The 13,201-nt window shown below is 36.2% G+C and overlaps 2 protein-coding genes across 2 annotated transcripts; one reads left to right on the forward strand and one right to left on the reverse strand.

The window, feature by feature from the left end:
* The first annotated feature begins 2,488 nt into the window (after positions 1 to 2,488).
* Positions 2,489 to 5,907, forward strand: LOC107473002 (receptor protein kinase TMK1-like). The gene is made up of 2 exons (XM_016092533.3): positions 2,489 to 3,980; positions 4,718 to 5,907. The coding sequence occupies exons 1-2, from the start codon at positions 2,489 to 2,491 to the stop codon at positions 5,905 to 5,907; spliced, it is 2,682 nt and encodes an 893-aa protein (XP_015948019.1).
* Positions 5,908 to 6,203: 296 nt separating this feature from the next.
* LOC107472924 (uncharacterized) lies at positions 6,204 to 8,074 on the reverse strand (the record flags this gene model as incomplete). Its single annotated transcript, XM_016092449.2, is given in 1 exon segment — positions 6,204 to 8,074. A coding segment is annotated over 1 exon segment (584 nt), but the record flags the coding sequence as incomplete, so codon positions are not given.
* Positions 8,075 to 13,201: the final 5,127 nt, after the last annotated feature.

Here is a 13,201-nt window from a genome sequence, read left to right on the forward strand (position 1 = left end):
AAATCAAGTTTTTGGTTTATCTTTAGTTTTACCCTTATATCAAACATTACCCGAAAGCACTAGATAAAATGTACACCTATAGTTTTTTCTTAAAGAATTTATGTGGCAAGTATAGTAATATCAATATTTCATATATCATAATTTGACCTTAAAAGAATCATTTTCTATTTTTTAAGTTTATAAAAAATGCAAAAGTAATATTTTTATTGTATTTTTTTACTTTAAAATTTTCTTCATATTGCAAATTTTTAAAACAAAAAATACTACAATTTTAAAAAATATTTTCTCAAATAAAAAATATCCTAATTTTCAACAAAGTTTCGTAATTTTTCTTTTCTTTTATATGGTGATGAAATATAGTCTAAGTTTACTTTATACTGAGCGAATTTATTTTTATATAATAGTAAACTATGATATGTGAGTTGAACTAATTTGAGTTATTATTTAAATAATAATTAATAAATATTAAATAAAATAATTTTAAATTATTTGACCTAATTTTTTATTATCTACCAAACATTATGGAATAGATATTCAACAACTCTTTCTGCCACATATCCGATCCTTAAATAAAGGCCTTTCATATTGTGTTGTCCTTGAGTAAAAAATAACATATGTACGTGAATAAAGTATTTCCGTAAGTATTATTTCACATATCACATGTACATATAATATATCCTTCTGAATTTGAAATCAAAGCACGCGGCCCTTAAAAAAAATGAAGAGAAGCAGCAGCAGCAGCTAAAATAGCAAAAGTAATGTGATTAGTGCATGTGAAACCAACCTTAAAAGCTAAAGGGAAATCTAATTACTTTTTCTTAGGCCTTTTAATATTATGGATATTTATATCTAGTTTTAATATTACATTTAATTTGTCTCCTTTATACTGTTTAACAATATTACATATATATTTGGTCATAATAACAACCTTTTAGATTGTATAATATCGAAAAATGTTTACATGACTCTGTCAAAATATATTAGGAATTTCTTTATTTATCATCCAATTAGCAATTTAAACAATACCTTATATCATGTTGTACATCAACACATGTGTCTATTAATATGTAATTATTATCAATTTCTATTAGCAATTTCATCCCTTAATCTTGCAACTTTTGCGCCAATATATTTGTTAAGAAAAAGTATAGGAAAATAATGTTTAAATAGTTAATATTAGTTAATTGTCTCTTTATTGTAAAATTATTTTTTTAATTTTAATTTTTGGAGAATTTAAGATATCAAATTTGAAATTTAGAATTTAAAATTTAAAATTAAAAAAATTAACTGATATTAGTTGAAAAAACTAACTCCAAAATTGTTGTGTTATTTTAATAATTAACAAAATTATTTTTTTTTCATATAAAAAGTTTTAAAATAATATTAGAGAACCAATCTTATAATAGTCAATTTTAGTTAATATATAGCTATATGAGTTTTATTAAAGAATTAACTAAGAATGTAGTCAAGTAAAGTCAATTAGTTAAAAAACAGATTTATTATATAAAAAAAACTTTTTATTATCCTAATTTTTAAAATTTTAAAATTAAAAATAAAAAAAATTAAATTAACTGATATTATAATTGATTTCTTAAACTTTTTTCTAACTATATAATGTTGATCGACTCCAAAGTCTTGAACCGGTAGAGTGCATGCATTCTCTATTGTAATTATTACTTTTAATTTATTAGTACTTTTAGGTTAGCAGGGAATAAAGCAATAACCCTAAAATATGAGTATTTTCATTAGAGGAATGCTAGGGGGCCAGCAATATTTGGGATTTATAGCCATCAAATAGTCATCAATGAGACTTTTAATGGTGTGAGATTAATGTGAGATTTCATCCAATGACTCACTCTTCTTTAATGGTTACATGCTGGCCAGAATTTGATAAAATTGCTGCCCCTAGACTTTTCCTTTTCACTATTTTGCATTCCATGGCTGTACTGTTATGACTTCTGACCGCGCCACTAGTGTCTACTACGAACTAGGAAACACCAAATAAATGATTTGTTTATGGATGATGATGAACTTTCTAGTCCACTGTCCACACCACAAGTCCACAACTACAAAACAAAGGCATTATATTTTCAATTTATATGTATATAAAATATTAGAAAAAATATTTGGACCTATAATTATATATACAATTATACATAACATGATGCATGTTGGCATAAACTATACGAGTTTATGATTTTTTTTTTTTAACAAGAAAAGTTCGATACACTAAAGTGGAGCGATTCAACTAAACACAACACATACAAAGCAAGGATCACATAAACAATCAATCTATTGTTATTTCTGACATTCACATTAACAACCACATAATTCATCACCACCCCACTCCTTGTAATTTAGAAACGACCTCATAAAGAAACGATGGATTGATGACTTCTTTTATTCTGTTTCCCACATTCTTGGTTCTCAAAAACCGTGTGTTAAGTTGGTACTCGCTTGACACAGATCTGATCTATCCAAATCCAAAATGGTTCAACCGAGATTGAAATCCAAAACTCTCACTAGTGCTTTAGCAACATTCTTCTTGTTCTTCTTGTTGTTGTGGCGGTGCGTGCTATCAGATAACGAGTTAGTGGATTATGAAGCTGCTTATCTAAAGAAGCTTAGGAAGGCCATATTCCCTGCTCCCTCCAACTGGTTCACCGCCACCAACATGTGCGACTGGAGCCGTGTGATTTGCACCGACGGTGTCAACGGCCGCACCGTAGTTGACATCAACCTCAGCTCGATGTCTCTTAATGGAACACTCCCTTCCGGTCTCAACAACGCCTTACTCAACCTCAAAACTCTCGATCTCGGTAACAATTCTCTCACCGGCCCTCTCCCCTCCTTTGCTGGCCTCTCTCTCCTCCAAGAGCTGCATCTGGAACTCAACAACTTCACCTCCGTCCCTCATGGCTGCTTCCAGGGTCTAAAAAGTTTGCAGCAGTTCTCCTTCACTTCCAACACCAACCTCGAACCGTGGACTTTTCCCGCCGATTTGACTGACTCTATTGAGCTCCGAATTCTCGATCTCGGCGCTACAAACCTCGCAGGCTCCTTGCCAGATACATTTGATTCCTTCCCCGATTTGCAGATTCTTGAACTCTCTGATAACAACCTCACTGGCTTGTTGCCCAAGTCTCTTGCGAAACTACTCAAGCTACGATCGTTGTATCTCAACGACCAAAAGTTGTCGGGTAAAATTGAATTCCTTTCATCCATGACCCAGTTGAAATATGTGTGGCTTCAGGGGAACGCGTTCGAGGGTCCCATTCCTGACTTGTCAAACTGCACCAACTTGGCAGAACTGTATCTTGACAACAATCGATTAACGGGTGCAGTTCCACCTTCTCTCATCAATCTCTCGTATTTGGAGGAGGTTTTCTTGGCCAACAACTCGCTGCAGGGCCCTATGCCTGCGTTCAACAAGAATGTGGATACAATAATTCTTGAAGGAAATGGGTTCTGTTTAAAACATCCTGGCCCTTGTGATTACAGAGTCACCACTTTGCTACAAGTTGCTGAGGCGTTTGGGTATCCGTTTCAGTTGGCGCGCACGTGGCGAGGGAACGATCCCTGTGACCGTTGGAGTTTCATCACGTGCGATATCCAAGGCAAGATCAGAACCGTCAATTTGACGAACCTGAATCTCACCGGAACCATCTCGCCTGCCTTTGGCAATTTAAGCGATTTGCGAGAACTGCATCTTAGTGGGAACAATTTAAGCGGATCAATACCTGAAAGTTTGACAACTCTGTCACAACTCAAGATTCTGGATGTTTCCAACAACAACTTATCCGGGATCATTCCCACATTCTCTTCTAGCATCACGCTCAATACTACAAATAATCATGGTTTAGTTGATAGAAGTTCTCCACCCAAAGCAAGTCCTCCTCATCCATCTACACCTCCTCCCAGTCCTACTAATAGAGCAAGGCTAACCGCATCTAGAACCACACCTCTTTGGATTAAATTAGGTACGCTCTAATCTACGTACACCAACTGCAATCTTGCATGCTAAAAATTAAAAAAATAATTCATGTAAACTAAAAGTTAGTCATCATGTATTTGCATATATTTATATGTATTGATTCAATTTTTTTTAACTAAATAATCAGCAACTAGAATAATACAATAGAAGAATGATCAAACATGTTTCCAGCAGTATGATAAAATATTTTATGAGATGTCAAATACATATTTTTATATCTTATGATTTATTAGCAGCTAATCTTTTGTATACACTTAATACGATTGCTTAACTAAATTTGTCTGTTGTGTATGTATGCTACTTGGAAATATTTTCCTAAGGAATATACAAAATATAATGGTGCGTTTAGTTTGATTTTCATTTTTTGTTTTTATTTTCAATGTTTTTTGTTTTTTAGATTTTGTAAAGAAAAAAGTGAAAACACAATAAAATTCTGCTTTTTGTTTTCATCTCCTGTTTTTACTTTTTACTTCACAAAATCCAAAAAGTAAAAAACACTGAAAATGAAAACGCAAACCAAATGCACTCTAAGTTTATATCTATTTTCATTATCTCTTCTCAGTTCTATCTTTTCCTTTTGCAAAAAACAAAATGGAAATTTCTTCTAAAATTTTGAAAATTAAAACGAAAAAATTTAAGAATCCTTTCTTGTGTCAAATATAACTTTATTCAAATAGCATTACTCTATTTGTAATTATTCTTCACGTCATTGCATATACGCAGGTGCTGGTGCTGCAGGTAGTGTTGTTGGAATTATTGTAATATTTGGAGTGATTGTTTTTAACCGTAAGAAGCCTTTAGGTTTGGTACAAAAGATAGTGTTAAGGAGAAAAAGAAAGCACGTTGATCATTATGTTGAAAATCTCATCAAAAGTTACAGTTCTTTGAGTCTTAAGCGATATACTTATAAAGAAGTGAAAAAAATGACAAAGTTGTTCAGTGAAAAATTAGGAGAAGGAGGATATGGCATCGTGTATAAAGCAAGTTTAGCTGATGGTCAACAGGTGGCAGTAAAAATACTGAAAGAGTCAAAGGGAAGTGTGGAAGAATTTATTGATGAGGTTTTTATCATTAGCAGGACATCTCATATGAACATTGTTTCACTTTTGGGATTTTGTTATGAGAAGAACAAACGAGCATTGGTTTATGAATTCATGCATAATGACTCTTTAAATAAGTTTACTTATAAAAAAGAGTCTTCTAATGGTCTTTATAATTTGGATTGGAACACCTTGTACCAAATCTCAATTGGCATTGCTCGAGGGTTAGAATATTTGCATCGAGGATGTAATACAAAAATTTTACATCTTGATATTAAACCTCAAAATATCCTTTTAGATGAACATTTTCACCCCAAGATTGCAGATTTTGGATTGGCTAAAATATGTAAGAAAGATCAAAGTATTGTATCTATATTAGGTACAAGAGGAACTTCAGGATACATTGCACCAGAGGTTTTTAGTCGAACATATGGTGGTGTTTCTCACAAATCTGATGTATATAGTTATGGTATGTTGATTCTTGAAATTATTGGAGGAAGACATAACTACTATGAAAGTAAAGAATCACATACCAGTGAACTTTGCTTTCCAGATTGGATCTACAAAGATCTTGAGAAAGGAAATGTTCCTACAAGGTGTTTGCTTGACAAAGAAGAAGAAAATGGCATGGTAATGAAAATGACTTTAGTAAGCTTATGGTGTATTCAACCAAATCCATTGGATAGGCCTTCTATGGGTAAAGTAATAGACATGTTAGAAGGATCACTTGAGTCAATACCATATCCTCCAAAACCAGTCTTATTTTCTCCCGAAAGACTTGTCTCACAATATTCAGATATATCTTATAGCAATGAACATGAGACAAGTTCAACAACAACAGAAGAAATTGACTTAGAGAAAGGGTTAATGTGACTTTGATGAAACTTCCAGTTCTTGTTAAGCATTATTGTGTAAGTTCTTTTCACAAACTTCAAATATATGCCAACATAAATTTGGATCAACTATGTATTTATAATATAATTAAGTGAAATAGTTTCAATATATATGGTACAATGTGGTAGACACTATTTTATTTCTCCTCTTCATCCCAGTGATCTCATCATTCTGCTATGTTTATTGTTTCTTTCTCATTCAGTTTGTTTAATTTATGTTACATATATACATGCACTCTCAAAAGTAAAACATGTGTTCCATATGATAGAGAAAAATCAAATTTAAACAAGAATTACTGATTGTAACTTCTTCAATATAAGAAGGCAGTGAATATAATAACTTCACGCTTCTAATGATACAAGTTTAAGTGGTAGAGCATAAAATGTGAGAGAGGTTGTGCATCCCCTGTTACTCTTACAAGTGTGACAGAATTCGCTTTTTATCACATGTTATTTAATTCTTTGATATTACCATTCAAGTTCTCAAGCTTTGAAGGGTGTAAGAGAGTAGCATCATGAACTCACTAAAAACTATCTTCTATTGGTAATATAAAGAGAAGAAAACAAAAGATTAGTCTACAACAAAATCAAGATATAGGAGAGGAAGAACCTGAGTAGGGGGTTCATTCCAATCCTTGCACACAACAGATGCATCCACAACCATCTTGGCTAGACAGTTTGCACTCCCATTCGCCATTCCAAATCACTACTCCACACTCAGCCATGGTCCCAAGGGAATTGATGCTGTCATCTAAATTGATTTTAACAAACTTTATCTCTGGACAATGCCAATCTATATGCACATCAATCTCTCTGTTCTTCTTATGGAGCCAATAGTAAGCTGAAGATGTAACATAGAAACCTGATGGTTTTGGTTTCCAAATCCAAGTGTCTTCCAAAATCAGAACAAGGTGCTGTTAGAAGAGTGATAAAATTATATCTTGGGGAACACTTGTATATAGATGCTGCAAGTTCCATTGATTGTCAATTCAAAATTTCAAATATCCTTAACCCTCATATGACTATCCACAATATTAGTAAGTAGTAACAGAAACTCTGGCACCAATAGCTCCTCCACTCAATCAATTTGAAAAACCAAAGAGAAGAATTTTCATTGCCCAAGTTAAAATGAGATGATCCTTTTCATAACAATTATTTCTCCATGTCCTAGTGGCATTCCTCTTAGGTTCTATACAAGAACACTAGAGCCAGATATACATTTATGGAGCCCAAATAGAAGTGCAGGCCTCTCGGGTTGGGTAAGAAGTAAGAACCTTCCAAACCAGTGAAGCATTTCATCAAACAGAACATGTGCATGGCAAGAACAAGAACAATTCAATTGGACATTGTATTTGGAGTTAGTTAATTCTAATTCTCCAAAATAATAGTCATCACATAAGCCAAAGAAGGCAAGTGAGGAAGTGCATAATCCATCACAAGAAATCAAAACAAAACATTATTATGATATTATTACAACCATTACAAATTAGCAGAAGTCTCCACTCTCCAGCAATTGGCAACTCACATCACACTCTCCAAAGCAGCGTAACGAACTCTACCTCCTCATTGGCTGGGAAGTGCGGGAGTGGTATCAGCTTTTTTCTTCACGCGCCGAACGGCGAGTATCAAAGCAACAAATCGCAACGAAAGCAAAACCACCAGAAACGTGACAAACACATAGATAAAAACGCGAAATCCGGCGTGAGTTTTCTGAATACGCGGATTGAGAAGAAAAGCACCGAGCGTGTATGACACGGCAAGAAGGATGAGAGAGAAGGACATGAGCATTGCTAACACCAGAGTTGGGTACCCTGGACCCAGAGGAACACCGCTTATGACCAATATGCACGTGGTGATTGAAAACAAGAAGGAGATAGAGTTAGTTAGCATGAACCCGGAGTAACCGTGACGGTCAACTGCAGCGTAAACGGATTGACCTGGACATGCTTGACCGTGGGCAATTGGTAACGGACAAGTGACGGATCCGTTGTCGCCGTTTTGAATAACGCCCCCGGGTGGGTTGAGACCGTTTTGAAATGCCATTGTTGCAATGACGGTTGCCATGAGTCCCAGGTTCCCTCTCATTTCCTTCAGCCACTCGCCACCATCGTCACCTGGCGGAAGCGATACCAGATAACGGAAGCTACCCGAAATAATACTCACAATGACGTCCATTGTTAATTATTGAGAGAGAGAGAGCAAGCAAGCATGAGGCACTACTACTACTAAGTAGATTTTGTGAGTAGTAACCATCTATTAGCCATTAATAATGTAATTAATGATGTGAAATTTTATCTAATAATAGAGAATCACTTATTTTTATTTTGCTGGCTAAGTACTGGCTAGATCCTCTAGACTTTTCCAGAAAAAACAGTACACTTCTTTAGGATTAATTTTTTTATACGTATTTTTGTTAAAATGAGATTATTAGATGTAATTATACATCGGTAAATTTTGTAAGTGAGAACTCAACAGAATAAGTGGAGGGCTTATTACAAGTTTATAACATGTGGAGATATATTGAACACACATTTCAGCCAATACACAAAAACGTGTTGAATATTTTTATAATACTGTAATACATTTCAAATGTCAATATTTAAATAAAACATCATCTCTACTTCCATATTAAAAATTATTTCTGTGCACCTAGCATTGTCAGCTAACAACTATTTAGTAAAATTTAGAATCTTTTCGTTGTGATAATTCCTTTACTTAACTGGGATTTTCGCCATCTTTCTTCGTATTTCAATAATGCATTATTAAATAACGGATATAATTTAATCTTTGGATTCTCAAAGTATGTACAACAATTTTAAATTAAAACAAATTTCTAATCAACTTGAATAGTCTAGTAATTATCTCACTAGTCTATTTAAATAAAAATTGAAATTTGAATTCGTATACAATACGTAATAATTTATTAGCCAATTACAAATTTTAAATAAAATTTCAATTTGTGATAGATTAGTTCTTAATATGCCGAATTGAGGAGTAACATAGCTTAGAAAAAACAAATCCTTTGTTAGGAACATATATATATATATATATATATGGTGCCATCTCTGGTGGCCCTTTATGTTCAGTGGCTATGCTAGTCAGTGGCTATGCTAGCTAAAAGCCAGAGACCAATCAAAACGTGACAGGTAAAAGATAGAATTGCAGCTGACTAAGGATTTGACATGGTTAAAGACACGGTAAATTTTTTAATAAAGCACGGTGAATTAGTTAGGAGGAGTTAATTACTAGCCGATGATTTTTTTCTTGGACAATGTTTGGACTGGGCAGCCCAATCCGAGCCAGACTTGGATCTATAATTTGTTCCCCACCCAAGTCCAGATTGGCAACTCTCTTCATCACATTGCGGTCCTGCATGGAGTTCTGCGCTGCCGCCTGTCCTTGCACGAAGCTCTTCCACGACGCCGCCTGTCCCTGACTGTTGCTGTGCTGCTGCAAGATCGTATGAATTGGCACACGTTTCTCACCTGTTGTGGTCCTTCCATGGCCGGCCAGTGCTAGTTTCGGGGCATACCCGTTGTTTTAATATTATATATTTTCGGAATAAACTAATCTGTTAGAAGGTTTAAAATCCACACTGAACTTAAAAAATTAAAGTCCAGACAAACCCAACCTATTATCTTCTTCAATCTCTTCCTCCCAACTAAGGAGTGGATCATTGCCGAAGTGCCCGCATCCTCCTCCTCAAGTCTTAGGTGAAGACAGAACCATATCGTTTCATCCCTTCAGGGCACTGTTCAGCGCAGACTCTCAAACTATAACTATCAGGTCCTTTTCGTTTCTCAGGTCCAGAGATCAGAGTCTCAACCTCATTCAAAGTGAAGTTCGAAGACATAGAGTTTGTTGGTTTGTTAGAGAAGGATGAAGACTTTATGAAAAGACCCCTTGTTAACTTAAGTTAGATTAAATTTCTAGTACTCTATAACAGCTAAATTTGGTGCATTGCTTCTTTGGCTTGGGGTTGGACTTGCCCAAAAGAAAACAAAAAGGCTATCCAAGATGAAGGCGACGATGCAAATTGGTGGCAATGGCCACGGGAGGATTGGCTATGAAAGGTGATAAAGGGACAACTACAATTACCTTTTTAACCTTTGGTCATTAATAAATATTTAAAATTATTTCTGGTAAAAATATTTTAGTTACCTATCTTGGATTAATGATGATGATTAATTTTATAATTACAAATCTAACTATCTTTAAAATATGACAAGTGTCATTTTATTATTGGCAGGTCAATACCTAGCCATCCTTAGCCACCACTAACCAAGGTACCAGAGACTTCAACTATATATATATATATTAGGAGCATAATACATGGGTTTTTTCATACCTGGGTTTATATTAGGAGCATAATATATAGAGATATAGAGGGACATGAACATATATAGCAGCAATAGAGATATAGAGGGACATGAACATATTGCCAATACCAAGGTGGGATATCCTGGACCCAGGGTAGCCCCACTCATAAATATAATACATGTGATTAAAGATAACAAGAAAGAGATAGTGTTGGTCAACGAGTATAAATTATTGATGTATTTTGCTTGATTGATCGCAACTTAGAGCACGAGGCAGTGGCAAGTGTGAAAAGAAAAGCAAAATTTTTCTTTTGAAAATTTTAAGAAGTTAGACCTAGTTTTGTGACGACGATGTTGCAAAATTTGACCTAGTCAGTAACTAGCAACCTTATATGCTGCACGCCTACAACTTTATAAAGCTGAAGTTGATATTTCTTCTTGAACAGCCATGAGTGTAACATAAATATGTAGGGTATCTCATATATGTTTTATGTATGGAATTTTCGGTTATGAGTAGTAGCTAGTGCCAAGGATGAAGAATCTTAGCATGAGTGTCAAAAACCAAAAGTAGTTAAGAAAAAAACATTCACTACAAGTAAAAAGAACCATTCAAAAGTCAAAACCTGTAAAAAAAACGTAATTAAAAAGAATATCTAAAATAGAAACAGATATAACAACAAGAAGCATAAAAAAACATAATAAAAACAAAATATTTAAAACAATTTAAAAATATAAAAATCATCTAACCGGTTCTCAATTATTATTGTGCAGTGTGCACCAGAATTTTCATAAAAAATATATTTAAAATCTAAAAATAAAAGGCACATCAAAAGACAAAGGCAACCAAAAAAAAAACGAAACATTCAAAACTAGTAAACGTAATCGTCAAAGCCTAGATGATCAACCATGTCCATGTCCATACGGCAGCAGACGCTAAAAGAAGAGCTGCGGCGCGGTATCCCGCGCGACGGTTTTCCTCTTCAGCGTCGCTCGCAGCTCCTGGCCGTTCGTTCCTTCCCGAGCATTGCATGCATCGTGGAGGCGGTTGTCGCGGTGCAGCAGCGCCTGCAGCTCCTGGCCCTTCTTGCCTTGTGGAGGCGGTGGCTGCGGCAGCCTGCTTCACGGGCGATGGGCGAGGTTCCTCTGACAAGTTCAGCGGTGGCGCGGTGGCGACGCTGGACGGCGACGATTCGGAACGGCACGGCATGGGGATCGGGAGAGGGAGCAGCACGACGAAACAGTGCGGCGTGGACGGCAGGGTGAGAGGACGGCGTGCAGCTCCTGGCCCTTCTTGCCCTGTGGAGGCGGTGGCTGCGGCAGCCTGCTTCACGGGCGATGGGCGAGGTTCCTCCGACAAGTTCAGCGGTGGCGCGGTGGCGATGCTGGACGGCGAGGATTCGGATCGGCACGGCATGGGGATCGGGAGAGAGAGCAGCACGACGAAACAGTGCGGCGTGGATGGCAGGGTGAGAGGACGGCGTGGCGTGGGGGGCTTGGGAGAGAGATATTAGGAATTGTGTGGTGGGTTTTATACTCGGCGTATATTTTGCTTGATGGGTAAGTTTTCTCAAAATTATCTTTTACAGTAATTTTAAAATATTTAAAATTTTTTAATTTTTATATTTTGAGTTGTAATTTCAGTTTTCGTGTTGAGCAAGCTCACATCTATGGCAGCTCCACATGACCCGATGGTTGATCCAATGACCGGCGAGATCCAAACGACACTAGAGATTTCCCCGATCGAAATGCAGAAATTCGCCAAGATGATGGCACATTTCACGGCCTACCAATCTCAGATTAGCAGATCTGGCGCCCTTCCTGGTGCGAGTCCTCTACAAGATCACTCGAGTCATTTTTTTCTAGGATCTAATGAAAATCCAGGTATATCCCTCTCTTCAGCTCCATTAACGGTTCATAACTACCATAGTTGGGCCAGATCTGTCCTGATTTCATACGCACAAAGAATAAGGAGAAATTCATTGATGGAACACTTCCTAGACCTGACAGGGATGATCCCATCCCACCTACAGTACTTGGGAGCGGTGTAACAATTTTGTTTTATCCTGGTTACACGCTTCCTTGAGCCCTGAAACTGAGAAGTGTGATGTGGTGCAATAGTGCCCATGCCTTGTGGGAGGATTTGAAACATAGGTTTTATCAAGGAGGTCTGTTTAGAATTGCTGAATTAGAGAAAGAATTATTCTGTAATCAACAAGGTGATATGTCTATTACTGAGTACTATACACTGCAAAAGTCAATTTGGGAGGAATTGGATGAATTCTAAACTATTCTGATCTGTAAATGTCTTGATGCATGTGTATGTGGTTTGGCTATGATGCGATAATATAGGAGGGAGGCCAATGCTATTAGCTTCTTGAGAGGAGTGAATGAAAGTTACACCACAGTTAGATCGCAGATAATGCTGATGCAGCCATTCCCTGATATTTCCACCATTTTCTCCATACTTCTGCATCAAGAGAGACAACATAGTGCTCTTTATTTGGGTGACACCAAGGAGTTGGTTAATGCTATGAACACAACTGGAGAGGGATTCAATCATGATAACCGAGGTAGGAATTTTGGCAGAAGAGGGCATGGAGGTAAGAATAAGTCCTCTGGAAAGAATTAAAGTATATTGTGCTCACACTGTGGCGAAACAGGACACTTGGTTGACACATGTTACTTCAAACACGGTTTTTTTCCTCACATGAGAAATAAAAAACCACAATCATTTGGAACTGCCTCAATTAATAATGTTAATGCCACAGCTGAGATGAATGATGAATTCAGCAACACTCCATCACTTTCTGGTCAAAAGGAAGGTAGTCAAAGCTTTGATGCTTTATTTTCTGAAGAACAGAAGCAAGCCTTGATTGCCTTACTCCTCAAGCATGAACCATCACCTTCTTATAGTAAGTCAGCAGCAGCAACTGTACAGGCCCCTTCGGCAGGTAT

Source organism: Arachis duranensis, chromosome 2, assembly GCF_000817695.3.
Source record: "Arachis duranensis cultivar V14167 chromosome 2, aradu.V14167.gnm2.J7QH, whole genome shotgun sequence".
NCBI classification, from domain to species: Eukaryota; Viridiplantae; Streptophyta; class Magnoliopsida; order Fabales; family Fabaceae; genus Arachis; species Arachis duranensis.